At 41.9% G+C, this 17,197-nt stretch overlaps 1 protein-coding gene across 1 annotated transcript in view; it reads right to left on the bottom strand.

Moving 5' to 3' along the window:
• The window catches only part of LOC140723236 (uncharacterized), a 701,392-nt gene that overhangs the window by 536,211 nt on the left and 147,984 nt on the right, over positions 1-17,197 (bottom strand). Inside the window, 1 exon segment of the mRNA XM_073037835.1 lies at positions 10,889-12,497. Coding sequence (XP_072893936.1) covers positions 10,889-12,497 — 1,609 coding nt within the window.

The raw sequence follows: 17,197 nt of genomic DNA, 5'->3' as shown, positions 1-17,197 counted from the left end.
GATATCCTCTCGTTGTGGTGGACAATATGTTTTTTTCTCGGCAATATTATCAGCATGTTTCATTCCACTGTTTTCACCTGCTGAAGTGCTGCCGATGTTTCTGGGTGTCTGACCCACTTATGTGAGAATTTTGCTTTTTATAATTATCTGAGCTTCTCAGAAATGTGTACAGTTCAGTTAAGCTTCACTCCACTAGTTCCAAAGCAACAACCCAGTCAGTGAAACAGTCGGCACAATTAAAATAGTTTATTACATCTTTATTTTTTCATTTTGTACTATTTATATAATTTAACAATGTGATATTTATATTCTTATATTAAATCACAATTGTTAAAATCTATGGTTAAAAATTAGGTTCTACTGCTGAACGAATTTCATGACATATGCCGGTGCTATTAAACCTGATTCTGATATTGATATGTGAGACGCACCTGATCCCAGTTACCGCAGATCGTAATGAGAGATTAAAGCCTTTTCTATTTATTTGCGTTCCTCAGAAAGACAACAGTTCAGTTTCCTTCTGTGGTTCCAGAGAAGAAGCTCAGTCTGACTAATATTTACACACAATCAAAATGGGGAATTGGTTTATTATCATCATGTACTGAACTACAGTGAAAATCTTCCCTGACGTGCCATCCACAAAGATCGATACATTACAACAGTACATTGAGCTGATATACGACAAAACAATCACTGTAACAAAGCATTATGGCTGCAGAGAAAGTGCAGTGCAGATAGACATATGGTGCAGGGTCACGTCGAGTTACATTGTGAGGCAAAGAGCATTTTATCATTCATTTGGCTTATAACCACAGACAGGAAGCCGCCCTTGAGCTTGTCATTACTAAGAACTGCAGGTCTTTTTTTCTCAATTTCTCGTGGCACTAGACAGGGATGTCCATTAAGCCCTTTATTATTTAATCTTGTATTGGAACCTTTAGCTATAACACTACGTGAAGCTAAATATATTCTTGGTATCTCTATGAATGGAACCATACATAAGATTTCTCTTTATGTAGATGATGATTTGGTTTTTATTTCAAATCTTGAGGAATCAATTCCTAAACTTTTGGAAACACTTAAAGATTTCGCTAAATTTTCTGGATATAAATTTAACTTGAATAAAAGTGAATTGTTTCCATTAAATGTCCCTGTTAGTATATATAATGATATTCCTTTTAGAACTGTTAATACATTTAGATATTTAGGTATTATAATTACTAAAAAAATATAAAGATCTCTATAAAGGGAATATAGTTCCTTTAATGGACTCCATGAAACAACAATTTTCTAGATGGAATCCACTTACTTTTTCTTTAATAGGTCGTATTCATGCTGGTAAAATTATTTTAATTAGCTTTTTATATATTTTCCAAAATATACCTATCTTTTTAACTGAAAGAAAATTCGATCAAATTGACTCACTTATTTCTTCCTTTATTTGGAACAATAAGAGTCCAAGAATTAATAAGTATAATTTACAAAAATCTGAAAAAGATGGTGGACTTGCACTTCCTACTTTAAGACTGTATTATTGGGCTGAGAACATTAGACAATTCTGTTTTTGGTTATATTGTCTTAATAAGAACCAAAATCCATTATGGGTTGATTTGGAATTAAAAGCAGTTAAACAATTTCATTTAACTTCAATATTAGGAGCTCCATTACTTTTACAGCTCTCTAAAATTCCAAATTTAAATCTTTACGCGGTTCTTAAACAATCCCTACGGATTTGGGTTCAGTTTCGTTTTTTAAAATTTTTTAAACAATTTAAGATGACTAGTTTTTTACATCGAAACTTCTCATTTATACCTTCAACAACTGACCCCATTTTTCTCCTATGGAAAAATTAAGGAATCCATTCTTTTACAGATTTATTTTGTGACGGTCCATTATGATCTTTGAAGAGTTAATTAACAAATTTTCTCTCGCTCATACACATTTTTTTGCAATATGTTCAGTTCAGACATTTTTTACAATATTTACCTAAGATTCCATGCTTACAAGAATCTGATTTGTTGGATACCATTTTGAAATTGAATCGCTTTGTGAAAGGTTCCATTGGCAGAATTTATAATTTATTTTTGTTACAAAACAAAACCTATCACTAAAGATTAAACAAGATTGGGAGAGAGAACTTAATATGACCTTTGTTAATGAATATTGGCTTCGAGTTTTGCAAAATGTAAATTCTTCTTCTGTATGTGCCAACCATTGTTTAATTCAATTTAAAACTGTTCACCGTTATTATTTAACAAAGGAGAGACTATCTAAAATATTTCCTAGTATAGACAAATGCTGTGATAGATGTAAAACTGAAGTAGCTACTTTGTCACATATGTTCTGTTCATGTTTTTCATTAAAATCGTTTTGGAAATCTTTATTTTCTGTAATTTCTAAAGCTCTGAAAATTAATTTACAACCTAATAGATTGACTGTTCTATATGGAATAGCTCCACATCATATTTAGGGTATTTCATCTTCAGATCAACATGTAATTGCATTTGTTACACTACTGACAAGAAGGACTATTCTATTAAAATGGAAAAATATGTCTTCCCCTACATTAATTGAATGGTTTTCTCAAGGAATGTTATTCTTAGTTTGGAAAAAATAGAAGTAGAACTTTTGATCCTCGGTTCGATTTTGAGAGAAGATGGGGTTCTTTTGCTAAATATTATCATTTAATTTGAGTTATGCTATATGGTTTCCGTCAAATTTTATTTTTTTATAAATATGAAATGGCGGTTGGTGATTCTTTTTTAAAAAAAATTAGATGATGGTCAAACGTATTGCTCCGGAGGGTTCATTCCAAATGGATTTTCCCCCTTTTTTGTGGTTACTGGGTTCTTTTCCGAGTTAGATGGTGTATTTTTTCCCTTTTTTCTATATATATATTTTTCCATTTTTATATTTTACGATCAGTTTTTTTTCAGCTTTATTAATTGTATACATATTAATCTATTGACGTTTTGTATCATTTTATAGCTGTAGAAGATTATGTATCAATAAAAAAGATTCTAAAAATGAAAAATGAAACTGGCAAAACAATCACTAGACATATGGTGCAGTCACGTCGAGATACATTGTGAAGTCGAGTCCATTTTATCATTCATTTGGCTTGTAACTGTAGACAGGAAACCGTCCTTGAGTCTGGTGTTACGCGCTTTAAGGCTTTTGTATCTGTTCCCCGATGGGGGAGCGGGTTTGCAGCGAGAATGTTCAGGTTGTGAGGATCTTTGAGTACATGGCCTGCTTTTCCGAGGCAGGGGAAGTGTAGAAAGTGTCCATGCAGGGGAGGCTTGTTTCCCTGATGTCCTCTGCTCTCCAAAGTTCTCTGCAGTTCCTTGCTGTCATGGGCAGAGCAGTAGCCATACGAAGGAGTGAAGTATCGACAAGAAGCTCAGAGACCTCGGCCTTCACCCTGCCTTGTGTAGCTGGATCCTGGACTTCCTGTCAGATCGCCGGCAGGTGGTAAGAGTGGGCTCCCTCACCTCTGTCTCTCTGACCCTCAGCACACATACCCCACAGGGGTGTCTCCTTGCCCCCTCCTTTACTCTCTGTATTCCCATGACGTGTCGCCACCCACAGCTCCAATCTGCTAATTAAATTTGCTGACTACACTACACTGACTGGCCTGATCTCAAATAATAACGAGGCAGCCGACAGAGAAGAAGTCATCACCCCGACACAGTGGTGTCAAGAAAACAACCTCTCCCTCATTGTGACAAAAACAAAGGAGCTGGTTGTGGATTACAGGAGGAATGGAGACAGGAACCAAATTCAACATTTCCAACTCTGTTATTGACACAAAATGCACATTTTAATATTGATCATGACACAATGTATTTTATATATCGTTATTAACATAAAACATATTTATAGATTGTTACTGACAGAGAATCGTATAATTTCTGTTCCGTGTGTTATCTGAATGTACTTGCCTGTGATGCTGCCACAAGTCAGTGTTTCTCTGTACCTGTACCTTCCCGTACTTGTGCACTTGGCAATAAATTCAACAGGACCTGAGAAATCTCAGTGAGATTTGATTAGTGATGATCATCTTGGCAGCTCGGTAGGTCGAATGTATGAGACAGTACACTGTTAAATGCAAAACCCTGAACAGTGTCGATGATCAGAGGGATCTTAGACTCGAAGTTCATCGCTCCCTGAAAGAGACTGCACAGATTGATCGGGTGGTTAAGAAGGCAAATGGCGTGGTTGTCTTTATTAGTTGAAGCATTGAGTTCAAAACTCGGGAAGTTGTGTTGCGGCTGTTCCGAGCCTGTGGTCGTACGGTGACTGTTTCTTTAAGAGCGCCGGCGTGAGGAGGCGGGACTATGACGTCAGTCACAGGCTGACAGCGCTGACTGTGGACTGAACCATAAGAGAGAGAGAGCGATCTGCAGACAGGCAGTCAGCCAGTCTAAAGAGAGAGAGACCGGAAAAGTTGATCGCTTCAGTCAGTCGCAGCTGAGGCTTGGAACTCTCCTGTGCCCACAAGAGTGGGTTGATCATCGGTACACGGAACCACAACGAATGTGTGTGGCTGTCCCTTCGTATAATCCATAGGAGTGGATTTTGGAATATCTTGTGTTAACCCTTACCTGGGTATGTTGTGTGTAACCCCGGGAAGACGGTATTCCTGTGACAGGTCACTTTCGCTGAGAACTCGTCTGTGGACAGATTCAACGGATAAGAACTTCGTCGACGGTTATTTTGAAGTAACTGCCTTTTCTCTACGTTCCACCCTGGATCACAAATATCTCCCGACGATCATTTATTCCGTGGATTACTGAACATTCGTACTTTACCATCTCAAGACTCTGAACTTTGTTCAGCTTTGACATATCTGTTATATGGTGCAGGGTCACGTCGAGTTACATTGTGAGGTCGAGTCCATTTTATCATTCATTTGGCTTATAACTGCAGACAGGGAGCCGTCCTTCACCCTGGTGTTACGCGCTTCAAGGCTTTTGTATCTCTCCGCCAATGTGGGAGCGGATTTGCAGCAAGAATGTCCAGGTTATGAGGTTCTTTGAGTACATGGCCTGCTTTTCCGAGGGAGGGGAAGTGAAGGAAGAGCCCATGGAGTGGAGGCTTGTTTCGCTGATGTTCTCTGCTCTCCAAAGTTCTCTGCAGTTCCTTCCAGTCATGGGCAGAGCAGTAGCCATACAAAGGCATGAAGTATCGACAAGAAGCTCAGAGACCTCGGCCTTCATTCTGTCTTGTGTAGCTGGATCCTGGACTTCCTGTCAGATCGCCGGCAGGTGGTAAGAGTGGGCTCCGTCTCCTCTGTCTCTCTGATCCTCAGGACACAAAACCCACAGGGTTGTCTCTTTGGCCCACTCCTTTACTTTCTGTGCACCCATGGCTTGTGTTGCCACCCACAGCTCCGATCTGCTAATTAAATTTGCTGACAACACTGCATTGATTGGCCTAATCTCAAATAATAACTTTCAATCGATCAAATGCCTCCTGACAAGGCTCGGTCCAAACAAACTTTTCACCCTTCTTCAGGAGATTGGTCAGAGGAAGAGCGATAGCAGCAAAGTTCTTACACAACTTCCGGTAACATCCATCCATTCCCAGAAACCTTCTAAGAGCCTTCTTAGCAGTCAGAATAGGAACTTGAGAAATTGCCTGGACTTTTGCCCGAAAAGGAGCCAACTTGCTTTGACCAACAACATAGCCAAGACAGGTCACAGTGGCATGGCCAAATTCACTCTTAGCTAACTGTAAGGTTGTCCTGAGAAAGCCTGTCAAACGGCTTCTCTATTGCAGAGATATGCTTTTCCCAAGTGTCACTCCCTGTGACTCTGTCATCAATACAGGCATCTGTGTTCTGACCCTCGAATTACAGAATCAATCATTCTCTGGAAGGTTCCTGGACCATTTTAACTTCCTAAAGACAAAACATTGTATTCATACAACCCAGATGGTGTCACAAATGCAGAAATTTCTCTACCTCTGTCCGTCAATGGAACACACCAGTACCCTATCAACAGATCAGTCTTTGTAAGAAATTTAGCTTTTCCAACCTTATTGATGCAATCATCCACCCTAGGGATAGGATAGGATTCTGTTATTGTTACTGCATTTACCTTCCCATAATCAGTGCAAAATCTAACACTACCATCAGGTTTGGGCATAATAATGCAGGGTGAGCTCCAATCTGATGCTGAAGGACTAATAATACCATTTTCAGCATATATTCAATTCCTTGCTCAGCCAATTTACACTTTTCTACGTTCATGCAATATGGGTATTGTTTAATTGGTTTGGCTTGACCAATATCTACATCATGTACTGCGACCGTGGTTTGCTTGGGAACATCGGGAAATAAATCTTTAAACTTCAGAATTACTTCCTTCAGCTGTTGTTGTTGCTTTGGCTGCAGATGAGCCAACTTGTTAACAATGTTTTCTGGAACAACCGAGTTCATTAGCCTAACTGGGACCATGTTTGGCTTGTGAAAAGTCTCAGACGAGTCAATTGTTTCATTCTCAGGGTTGTCAGATTCATATGTTTTGACAACAACACTCACAGACGGTGCCTGCTTGTCAAAATAAGGCTTTATTATATTTATGTGTACCACCTGTGTTAGTTTACGTTGGTTGGGTGTTTTAATAACATTATTCAGATCATTAGTTTGAGAGACTATTTGATACGGTCTACTGAACTTCGCCTGAAATGGATTCATCAATATTGTAGATAAGGCAAGCACCTTATCTCCCACCTGGTATTTTCTTTCTGAAGCCCACTTATCAAACCAACACTTCATTTTGTTTTGAGAAATCTTTAAGTTCTGTCTCACTAGACTACAGACTTGGTGTAGTTTATTCTTGAACTTCTAAACAAAGTCTAATAGGTTAACTTGTACATCCCCATCAATCCACTGTTCCTTTAACAAGGTCAAAGGTCCCCTCACTCTTTGACCAAATACAAGTTCAAATGGACTAAAGACCAGTGATTCCTGTACCGACTCTCTTACTACAAACAAAAGCAAATGTATTCCTTCATCCCAGTCTTCTCAATTTTCAACACAGTATGTCTGAGTCATTGTTTTGAGGGCAGAATGATATCTTCCTAAAGCCCCTTGTGATTCTGGATGGTACACAGACGATGTAATTTGTTTCCCTCCCAGTTCATAAACTACCTGCTGGAATAATCCAGATCTAAAATTACTTCAGTGATCAGACTGGATTTCTTTAGGCAAACTAGATAAAGAACTTGGTAAAAGCCTTCGCCACAGTTTTAGCTTTAACATTTCTGAGAGGTATTGCCTCTAGGAATCTGGATGCAGTACACATAATAGTTAGCAGATACTGATGGCCAGCTTTAGTCTTTGGCAATGGGCCAGTACAATCCACTATAAATTTTAAAAAGGGTTCACTGAATGCAGGTATAGGCCGGAGTGGGGCCACTGGCGTGACCTGATTCGGTTTACCCACAACTTGACAAGTGTGACAGGTTCTGCAAAAGGTCACAACATCTTTCCTCAAATTAGGCCAGTAGAATTATTTCATAATCCTGTTTACAGTTTTATTCACTCCAAAATGTCGACCTAATGGCATACTGCAGGCCAAAGTTAAAATTACAGCCATATAACTTTAGGAACTACAACTTGGTGAACAATTTCCCATTCCCCACTCACTGGTATAGCAGGTGGCCTCCACTTCCTCATTATCACTCCATCCTTGAGATAATACCCTACTGGCACTTTCTTAATCTCATCATCTGAGAGAGCTGTTTCTTTTAAAGCTTGAATCTCAGGGTCTCGGTTCTGTCCTGCTATAAACTCCTTCCTACACAGGGATAAGTCTTTCTCATCAGACTTACGACCTGAATCCTGTTGAAACAATGAAGGCAGAAATTCCCTGACAAGTCATCATAACCTGAATCCCGATTTTGGCTATCATGGGTATCAGAATCATGCTGCACAGAACTGTCTGAGTCGGCATACTTTTTAGCCATACTTCGAGTTACTGCACAGGAAGGATAAATGTTAAAATCCATCTGTGGGTCATCAGTGGTTGTCTTAGTTGTCAACAGCACTGCAGGAACAACTTTAGGTCATTCCCTAACAGCAAACTAACATCTTCCAATGATAAACTGGAGTATAATCCGATTTTAACAGGTCCCCAAACCAACCCTGACAGTAAAGTTACCTTGTACAACAGCACAGAAACCATGCCACCCCCAATGCCTTTAATAAGATTTACCTCACCAGTGTTAGTCTCATCACCAAACTTTAGAACGCTGTCTAATATAAGTGACTGAGAAGCCCCAGTAACTCAAAGAATTTTCACTGGCACCGGGGTTGACCCTTCCTTTACTAATACAAACCCATCTGACATAAAATGATCGAATCCCTTCTTAACTCGGTCAGACCTCTCAGACCTTAACTGAGCCTGAAACAGAATGTTCAGAACCCTGTGGGTTGATAGGTGCTTCAACATACTGAACACAGGCATTTGGGACTGCCCCCTTTTCCTTTTTCTTATTCAGGACAGAACAATTAGCCATCATATGAACAGCTTTCTTACAATAGTAACAAGTATGACCAGAAAATTTCTCCTTTAACTGCTTCCCTTCATCCTTACTCTTGTCACTAGTCCCAGATGTAATTTCTGGTTTACCCTGGTGATCCCTGGCACTCTTTTGGAAGCTCTTATTCTGGGTAAACTTAACCTTGCAAGTTAAAGCAAACTCATCTGCTAATCTAGCAGACTCCTGCAAAGTGGCAGCATCCTTTTCATCTGAATACGTCTTTATGTGGTCAGGAGCACACCTTTTGAAATCTTCAATTAAAACTAACTCTTTCAAGCTATTAAAATCATCATATATTTATCATCATCATATATGTGCACCAGCGATCAAAACACACAGACTTCTCATAAGCAAATTACATATGTCTGGTTCACAGATTTCCTCAAATTTCTAAACTTTTGCCTGTATGATTCTGGGACCAACTCGTAAGCTTTGAGCACAGCCTGTTTCACTATGACATAATCAGCTGCTTAATCAACTGACAAAACAGAATAGGCTTGCTAAGCCACCCCCCCCCCCCTTAATTACACTTTGTAAGAGAACCAACCCTCTTTTGGCCACTTTAAATTCTAAGCAACCTTCTCAAAATGCTGGAAGTATTTATCAACCTCTATCTCATCAAATGGAGGTACGAATTTAATTTCCTGACTGGCCTCAAACTTATCACCAGAGTCTAACGCTAGACCCCTTTGCTGCAACCACTTTATCTTTTCCAGCTCAAATAGCCTCTGTTTTTCTGCTTCCTCCCTCTGTTTTTCTGCCTCTATAGCCTCAAACTGCCTCTGCCTTTCCGCAGCCTCCATCTTTAATTTTTGTCACTTGAACTGGAGCTCAAGCTCACTAGGTTTACTTTCAGGAAACACCTCCAACTCCTCCACTTTAAACACACCCTCAGGTATATAATGTTCAGCTGTTATCCTCTGCATCTGTGCCCTCCTCATTGTCAATTTCAACATAGCAAGTTTTAACCTTCTAGCAAGACTCAACAACTCAATCCGTCTGGCATCCTCTAATGCCTCAGAGGTTGCCGCTTCCAAACAATAATCAGCATCCGCTGCTGATTTTCCACACACAAATCAATCAAAAGCGACTTCCCCAATGAAATCGATAATTAATGACTACGCCCCCATAGCTGTTCATATCCCGGATGCAGGCCCCAATTTTGTTGTGAAACGTAAAACTTCAGAAACGAATCAGCACCAATAGACTACACCTGGAACAACACACACAAAATGCTGGTGGAACACAGCAGGCCAGGCAGCATCTATAAGGAGAAGCACTGTCGACGTTTCAGGCCGAAACCCTTTGTCAGGACTGCCTGAGACTGCCTGACGAAGGGTCTCGGCCTGAAACATCGACAGTGCTTCTCCTTATAGATGCTGCCTGGCCTGCTGTGTTCCACCAGCATTTTGTGTGTGTTTGAATTTCCAGCATCTGCAGATTTCCTCATGGAGACTACACCTGGAGTCTGTTTTTGATGTTAAAACTATCTTTATTAGAATCTACTTATAGTATAGTAACTTAAGCAAGATAAACAAAAGTTAACAGTGTTATGTGTATATATGTGTGTAAATATAAATCCAAAACTATTGAGCTTGGGGGAAACAAGGTCTGGAGTCTTGAGATGGTAAATTATGAAAGTTCAGTTCAACCACAGAACAGGTGATGAGAGAGATATTTGTAATCCAGGGTAAATGTCAAGGGAAGGCAATTATGTCGAATTCCACAGGTTCCATGGTGGTAAAACAAGAGAACAGTCACTGTAGATTTTATCTGTCATCCTTCCAAATCCACATACGAATTATCACCCAAAGTGACTTGTCACAAGGGGTATCGTCTTCAATTGAATTACCACACCACACCCAGGCAAGGGTAAACACATCGGTGGTCTTCATAGGATACCCCAAATCAGATCCACTCCTATCGATTAAACGAGGTGACAACCACACATTCGATATACGCTGAATCGATAATTAACCCACACTTGTGGGCATAGGAAAATTCCAAACAGTGACCCTTGGCACCTATTTCCCTTGTTTTGATCCTTCCATTTTTTCTCATTCATCTCCGTCTGACTCTGAGTGTCTGTGTCCTCAGTTAAAACTAAACAAGCTGGGAGTGATGAAAAAAAGCTGCAAGTCAGACTGATTCACCTTCTTAATCTCTCTCTCTCTCTTAAAATGACAGTCCACAGCAAACAAAACCTAGGGATTCATAACAACTGACTGGTGTGCCAGTAGTTCGGATGACTGAGTGAATCCTTTCCCGCATTCTCAGCAGGTAAATGGCTCCTCTCCAATGTGAACTCGCTGATGTCTCAGTAGTGTGGAAGAGCGAGCGAATCTTTTCCCACATTCTGAGCAGATGAATGGCCTCTCTCCAGTGTGAACTCGCTGATGACTCAGTAGTTGGGATGACTGAGTAAATCTCTTCCCACATACTGAACAGGTGAACGGCTTCTCCCCAGTGTGAACTCGCTGATGACTCTGTAGATGGGATGACTCAGTGAATCCCTTTCCACAGACTGAGCAGGTGAATGGCTTCTCCCCAGTGTGAACTCGCTGATGACTCTGTAGGTGGGATGACTGAGTGAATCCCTTCCCACATTCTGAGCAGATGAACGGCTTCTCCCCAGTGTGAACTCGCTGATGTCTCTGTAGGTGGGATAACCGAGTGAATCCTTTCCCACAGTCTGAGCAGATGAATGGCCTCTCCCCAGTGTGAACTTGCTGATGACTCTGTAGTTGGGATGACTGAGTAAATCTCTTCCCACATTCTGAACAGGTGAACGGCTTCTCCCCAGTGTGAACTCGCTGATGACTCTGTAGATGGGATGACTCAGTGAATCCTTTCCCACAGACTGAGCAGGTGAATGGCTTCTCCCCAGTGTGAACTCGCTGATGACTCTGTAGGTGGGATGACTGAGTGAATCCCTTCCCACATTCTGAGCAGATGAACGGCTTCTTCCCAGTGTGAACTCGCTGATGTCTCTGTAGGTGGGATAACCGAGTGAATCCTTTCCCACAGTCTGAGCAGATGAATGGCCTCTCCCCAGTGTGAACTCGCAGATGACACTGTAGTTGGGATAACTGAGTAAATCCCTTCCCACATTCTGAACAGGTGAACGGCTTCTCCCCAGTGTGAACTCGCTGATGACTCTGTAGGGTGGATGAATCAGTAAATCCTTTCCCACAGACTGAGCAGGTGAACGGCTTCTCCCCAGTGTGAACTCGCTGATGAGTCTGTAGGTGGGATGACTGAGTGAATCCCTTCCCACATTCTGAGCAGGTGAACGGCTTCTCCCCAGTGTGAACTCGCTGATGTGTCAGTAGGCTGGATAACTGACTGAATTCTTTCCCACATTCTGAACAGGTGAACGGCTTCTCCCCAGTGTGAACTCGCTGATGACTCTGTAGGGTGGATGAATTAGTAAATCCTTTCCCACATTCTGAGCAGGTGAACGGCTTTTCCCCAGTGTGAACTCGCTGATGTCTCAGTAGGCTGGATAACTGACTGAATTCTTTCCCACATTCTGAGCAGGTGAACGGCTTCTCCCCAGTGTGAACTCGCTGATGTCTCAGTAGGCTGGATAAGTCACTGAATCCTTTCCCACATTCTGAGCAGGTGACAGGCTTCTCCCCAGTGTGAACTCGCTGATGTACCAGTAGGTTGGATGACTGAGTGAATCCCTTCCCACAGACTGAGCAGGTGAACGGCCTCTCCCCAGTGTGAACTCGCTGATGTCTCTGTAGGGTAGATGACAGAGTGAATCCCTTCCCACAGACTGAGCAGGTGAACGGCCTCTCCCCAGTGTGAACTCGCTGGTGTCTCTGTAGTTGGGATAAATGAGTGAATCCCTTCCCACAGACTGAACAGGTGAATGGGTTCTCCCCAGTGTGAACTCGCTGGTGAGCCATTAGGTCAAATGACTGAGTGAATCCTTTCTCAGAAATTCAACAGATGACCAGCCTCTGCCCGGTGTGATGTGAACTGACTGGTGTGTCCACAGGTGAGAAGACCGACTGAACCCCTTCTCACACACAGAACAGATGAATGGCCTTGCCCAGTGTGAACTTGCTGATGTACCTTCAATTGTGATAACCGAGTGAATCCATTCCCACTGTCTGAGCAGGTGAACAGCCTTTCTCCTGTGTAAAATGACAGGCTTGCTATTTGGTCAAATGACCAATTGAATCCCTCTCCACAGTCTGAGCAGGAAGGATGGTCGATTGAATCTCTTGCTCCACTTCTTAAATATCCAGACAGAGACAGCAAAACTGGCGTGCCATGTTTGAGATTCCCGGCGACAAATTCCTTCTCATTTTTATCCTGTGAAAAGATTTACAAAATCCATCAATGGGTTTAGGACAACATTTCAGATGAAATTACTTTAGTTGCCAAGGTTTGATCTGGTATCACACTGTTACAGTGAGGTTCAATGAAAGTTGGACAGAGAAATCATCTCCTGACTGGGCAGAGTGCTGGTATCTGGAATGACCATCAATTCTCTGATGCTCTTCCTGTCTCTATAAGAATGGGGCATTTCTGTCATCTCCAATCTGTGCCTTGGCTCAGTTTGACTCTCTCCATTGGTATTATTCCCTGTTCCTGCTGAGCAGCATGGGTGCCTGGCCCCACAGTAACTGAAACACTCTCACACAAATAGTCTTTGTGGATGTGCATCTGGGATTTTCTTTTATGTATTATTAACTGAAAGTGCTACAGTTTTAACACCATATAAAAAAATTCCTGCTGAGAGGAATGGTTGGTCTGCACAGCTGTTAAAAGGGGTTAGAGTGAATTTTTGTAATATTTCAGGTTCTTGTAGAAAAGTACAACACAGAAACAGGTCCTTTGGGCCATCTAGTCTTGTGCTGAACTATTTAAACTGCCCACTGCCATACCCCTACCATCCAGGTACCTACACGAACCTCTTAAATGTTGAAATCGAGCTCGCATGCACCACTCGGGATGGCTGCTCATTCCAAACCTAGATGACCATCAGTGTGAAGAAGTTTCCCCTCATGTTCCCCTTAACATTTCACCTTTCACCCTTAACCCCTGGCCGCTGGTTGAAGTCCCACCCCCATCTCAGTGGAGAAAGCCAGCTTGCATTTACATTATCTATGCCCCTTTAACACAATCAAATCTCACCTCAATCTTCCACATTCCAATGAATAAAGTCCTGACCTGTTCAATCTTTCCTTATAACCCAAGTCCTCCAAACTTGGCAACATCCTTGTGAATTTTCTCTAAAATCGCTGAATCTCTTTTAAATCTTTCCTGTAGGTAGGTGACCAAAGCATCACACAATACTCCAAATTAGGCCTCCTTTACAAGTCAACATAATATCCATCTATTGTCAGTATTTGGCTCATGAAAGCCAATGGGCTAAAATCATTTTTTCCATCACTATCTAACTGTGATACCACTTTCAGTGAATTAAGGACTTGTATTCCCAGGTCCCTTTCTTCTACAACACTCCTCCGTGGCCGACCAGTCACTGTGAAAGACCTCCCTTGGTAGGTCATACCAAAGTGCAACAACTCACACTTGTCTGCATTAAATTCCATTTTCCATTTCTCAAACCATTTTTCCCAGGGGCTCCAGGTCACACTGCAAGCCATGATAGTGTTCCTCACTGTCCACTACACCTACCAGTCTTGGTGGTCATGAATCTGCTATTCCAGTTAACCACACTATCATCCAGATTACTGATATAGATGACAAACAACAACAGATCCAGCACTGATCCCTGTGGCACACCACTAGTCACAGGTTCCAGTCAGAGAGGCAACCATCTGCTACCACACTCTGGCTTCTCCCAAAGACAGTGTCTCATCCAATTTTCTATCTCATCTTGAATGCTGAGTGACTGAACCCTCTTGACCAAGCTCCCATATGAGACTTTGTCAAGTGCCTTGCTAACGTCCATGTAGACAACATCCACTGCCTTGCCTTCATCCACTTTCCTGATAACTTCCTCGAGAGACTCTATAAGATTGGTTAGACATGACCTACCATGCACAAAGCCATGCTGTCTATACTTAATCAGTCCACATCTATCCAAATACTTATATTTCCGGTTCCTGCACATACGTTCCAGTAACTTTCCCACTATTCACTACTAGTCACCACTCCGTGGGTTTGGAGATTTCCCTTGAATTTCATAGAATCATAGAAATCTACAACACATTACAGACCCTTTGGCCCACAGTGCTGTGCCGACTATGTAACTTACTCTAGAAACTGCCTGGAGTTTCCCTAGCGCATAGCCCTCTATTTTTCTGAGCTCCATCTAACTATCTAAGAGAGTGTAAAAAGTCCCTGTTGTATCCGCCTCGACAACCGCTGCTGGCAGTGCATTCGACACATCCAACACTCTCTGTGTAAAAAACCTACCCCTGACATCCCCTCGGCATATATTTCCAAGCACCTTAAAACTAAGCCCCCTCCTGTTAGCCATTTTAACACTGGGAAAAAATCCTCTGGCTATCCACACACTCAATGCCCCTCATCATCTAATACACCTAAAAAAGGCTCTGAACATAAATAAGGAAATTATACATTGTTTTGAGGATTTGTTAGAAGTAAACAAAATTATCAGGGTATAGATAGGGTAAATGCAAGCAGCTTTTTCCACTGAGATTGGGTGGGACGACAACCAGAGGTCATGGGTAAGTGGGGAAGGTGAAAATTTAACGGGAACATGTGGAAAAGCTCTTTGCTGAAATGGTCGTGAGAGTATGGAATGAGATGTCAGCACTAGTGGTGAATATGAGCTCAATTTCACCATTAAGAGAAGTTTGATTGGTACCTGGATGGTAGGGGTATGGAGGGTGATGATCCCAGTGCAGGTAGTTGCATTAGACAGCTTAAATGTTTTTAGCATTGACTAGATGGGCCTAATAGCCTGTTTCTGCACTGAACTTCTCCATGTTTCTGTGACAGAGAAGCTGGCCAAACTTGTTTGGAAGGGAAAAGGTAGGAGTGACAACGGAGCAGCAATGGCTGGAGTTTCTGGGAGCAATTCGAGAGCTGAGTGATCGATACATCCCAAAGACGTGGCAGCATTGGAAAGGCAGCAGGGCACAACTGTGGGTTAAATGAGAATCCAAAACCAACATAAAAGCCGAGGAGAGGGCAAACAAAAGAGCAAAAGACCGTTAGGAAGCTTTTAGAATCCAACAGAAGACAACTAAAGGAAAGTCAGATGACTTTGGGAGTGGAATTATGAAATGGTTGTCATTAATGAGTTTTGGTTGCACCCAACAGTCCGTGGCATTTAGAGGAATGAGATATCCAGGGCCTCAGTATCTGTTGTGCAACCCCCTGGGTCGCCTCAGGCTCGCTCAGCTTGTTCTCTTCTAGGGGGAGCAGCCTTCGGCCCTGCCAAACTGGGTAATCAGCTGGTGTGGATGCTGTGTGATGTCCCCGCCTTGCTCATAAACAGACAGTACACCATATGCGATTAAATGAGTACAATTTATAAAGGTTACTAAAACTAAGTTATTAATAACAATACAATATATATGAAGGAAAAAAAATAAAAAGGCGCCAAACTTATCAAAGTCCAAACCACTTCCTGCACAACCGTAGGAGCTCAATTACTGAAGTCTTCTGGCATACGATCCCCTCCGAACTCCTCGACCCGCAGCTTAGGACCACCCGAAGTGGTCCACCAAGCACATCTAGCTTCATCTCCTCTACTCGGGGTACCTCCTGGCCTCGGAACCCCCCCCCCCCACGCTTGGGGTCCGTTCCTCGCCTTGTTTACAGCATCGCGTCCTATCTCTCTCACCCCCTCGCGCCGATCTCCCCAAAAGCCCGCCAACAATAGCTTACAGACTCAGAAGCAAAACAACATGAATCCCAATTAGTTTACAAAGGAATACAATTCTCGTTATCAGTAAATTTTAACCCAAACAAGCTTCCAGCACTCTCTCGCAACAAAGAAACATTCCTACTTTTAACAAAACAAAGAAGGCATTTTGATTACATACACAGTAACAAAGAAAAAGAAGAAATCCCCTTTACAGTTGAAAACCAAGATTCCTTGCACTAGTTACCATTCAACTTTCATTTTGTCAGACACATACAGACTCTACACCCTTAAAATTTCACTTCTGAAGAACTCCCACTTACCAAGTACTCCTTTGCTAAAAAAAACAGCCTGTCCCAATCCACACTTGTCAAATCCTTGCAAATATCATAAAAATTGGCCTTTCTCCAATTTAGAATCTCGAAAGAGGTCCAGGCCTCTGTTTTTCTGTATTTACTTGGAATCTCATGATCAGTAGATACAAAGTGTTCCCATACACTAATTTCTGTCACTAGCACTGGATCACTTCCCAATAGCTTATTGCACACTTCTACATTGGGAATTTTAAATACTGATCAAGGCAGATTTGACAAATTCTACCCCATCTAGTCCTTTTACAGCACGGGAGTCCAGTCAATAAATGGAAAGTTAAAATCACTCACTTTTGTTATGAACGTGCCACAACTCTGAGGGGCCGAAGGGTACAAAGTAGCCCCCTCCTTTTCGAGAATCGCAAGATCGCTATTAATTCGGGTCTGGGGACCCAGGAAATGAGAGAGAGACATTTGGAATGTGTCCTGGCCTCGGCGATACAAAGCCACG

Source organism: Hemitrygon akajei, unplaced genomic scaffold, assembly GCF_048418815.1.
Source record: "Hemitrygon akajei unplaced genomic scaffold, sHemAka1.3 Scf000105, whole genome shotgun sequence".
Lineage (NCBI taxonomy): Eukaryota > Metazoa > Chordata > Chondrichthyes > Myliobatiformes > Dasyatidae > Hemitrygon > Hemitrygon akajei.
The sequence above is the reverse complement of the archived record's forward strand: the minus strand, read 5'-3'. Positions and strand labels throughout refer to the sequence as shown.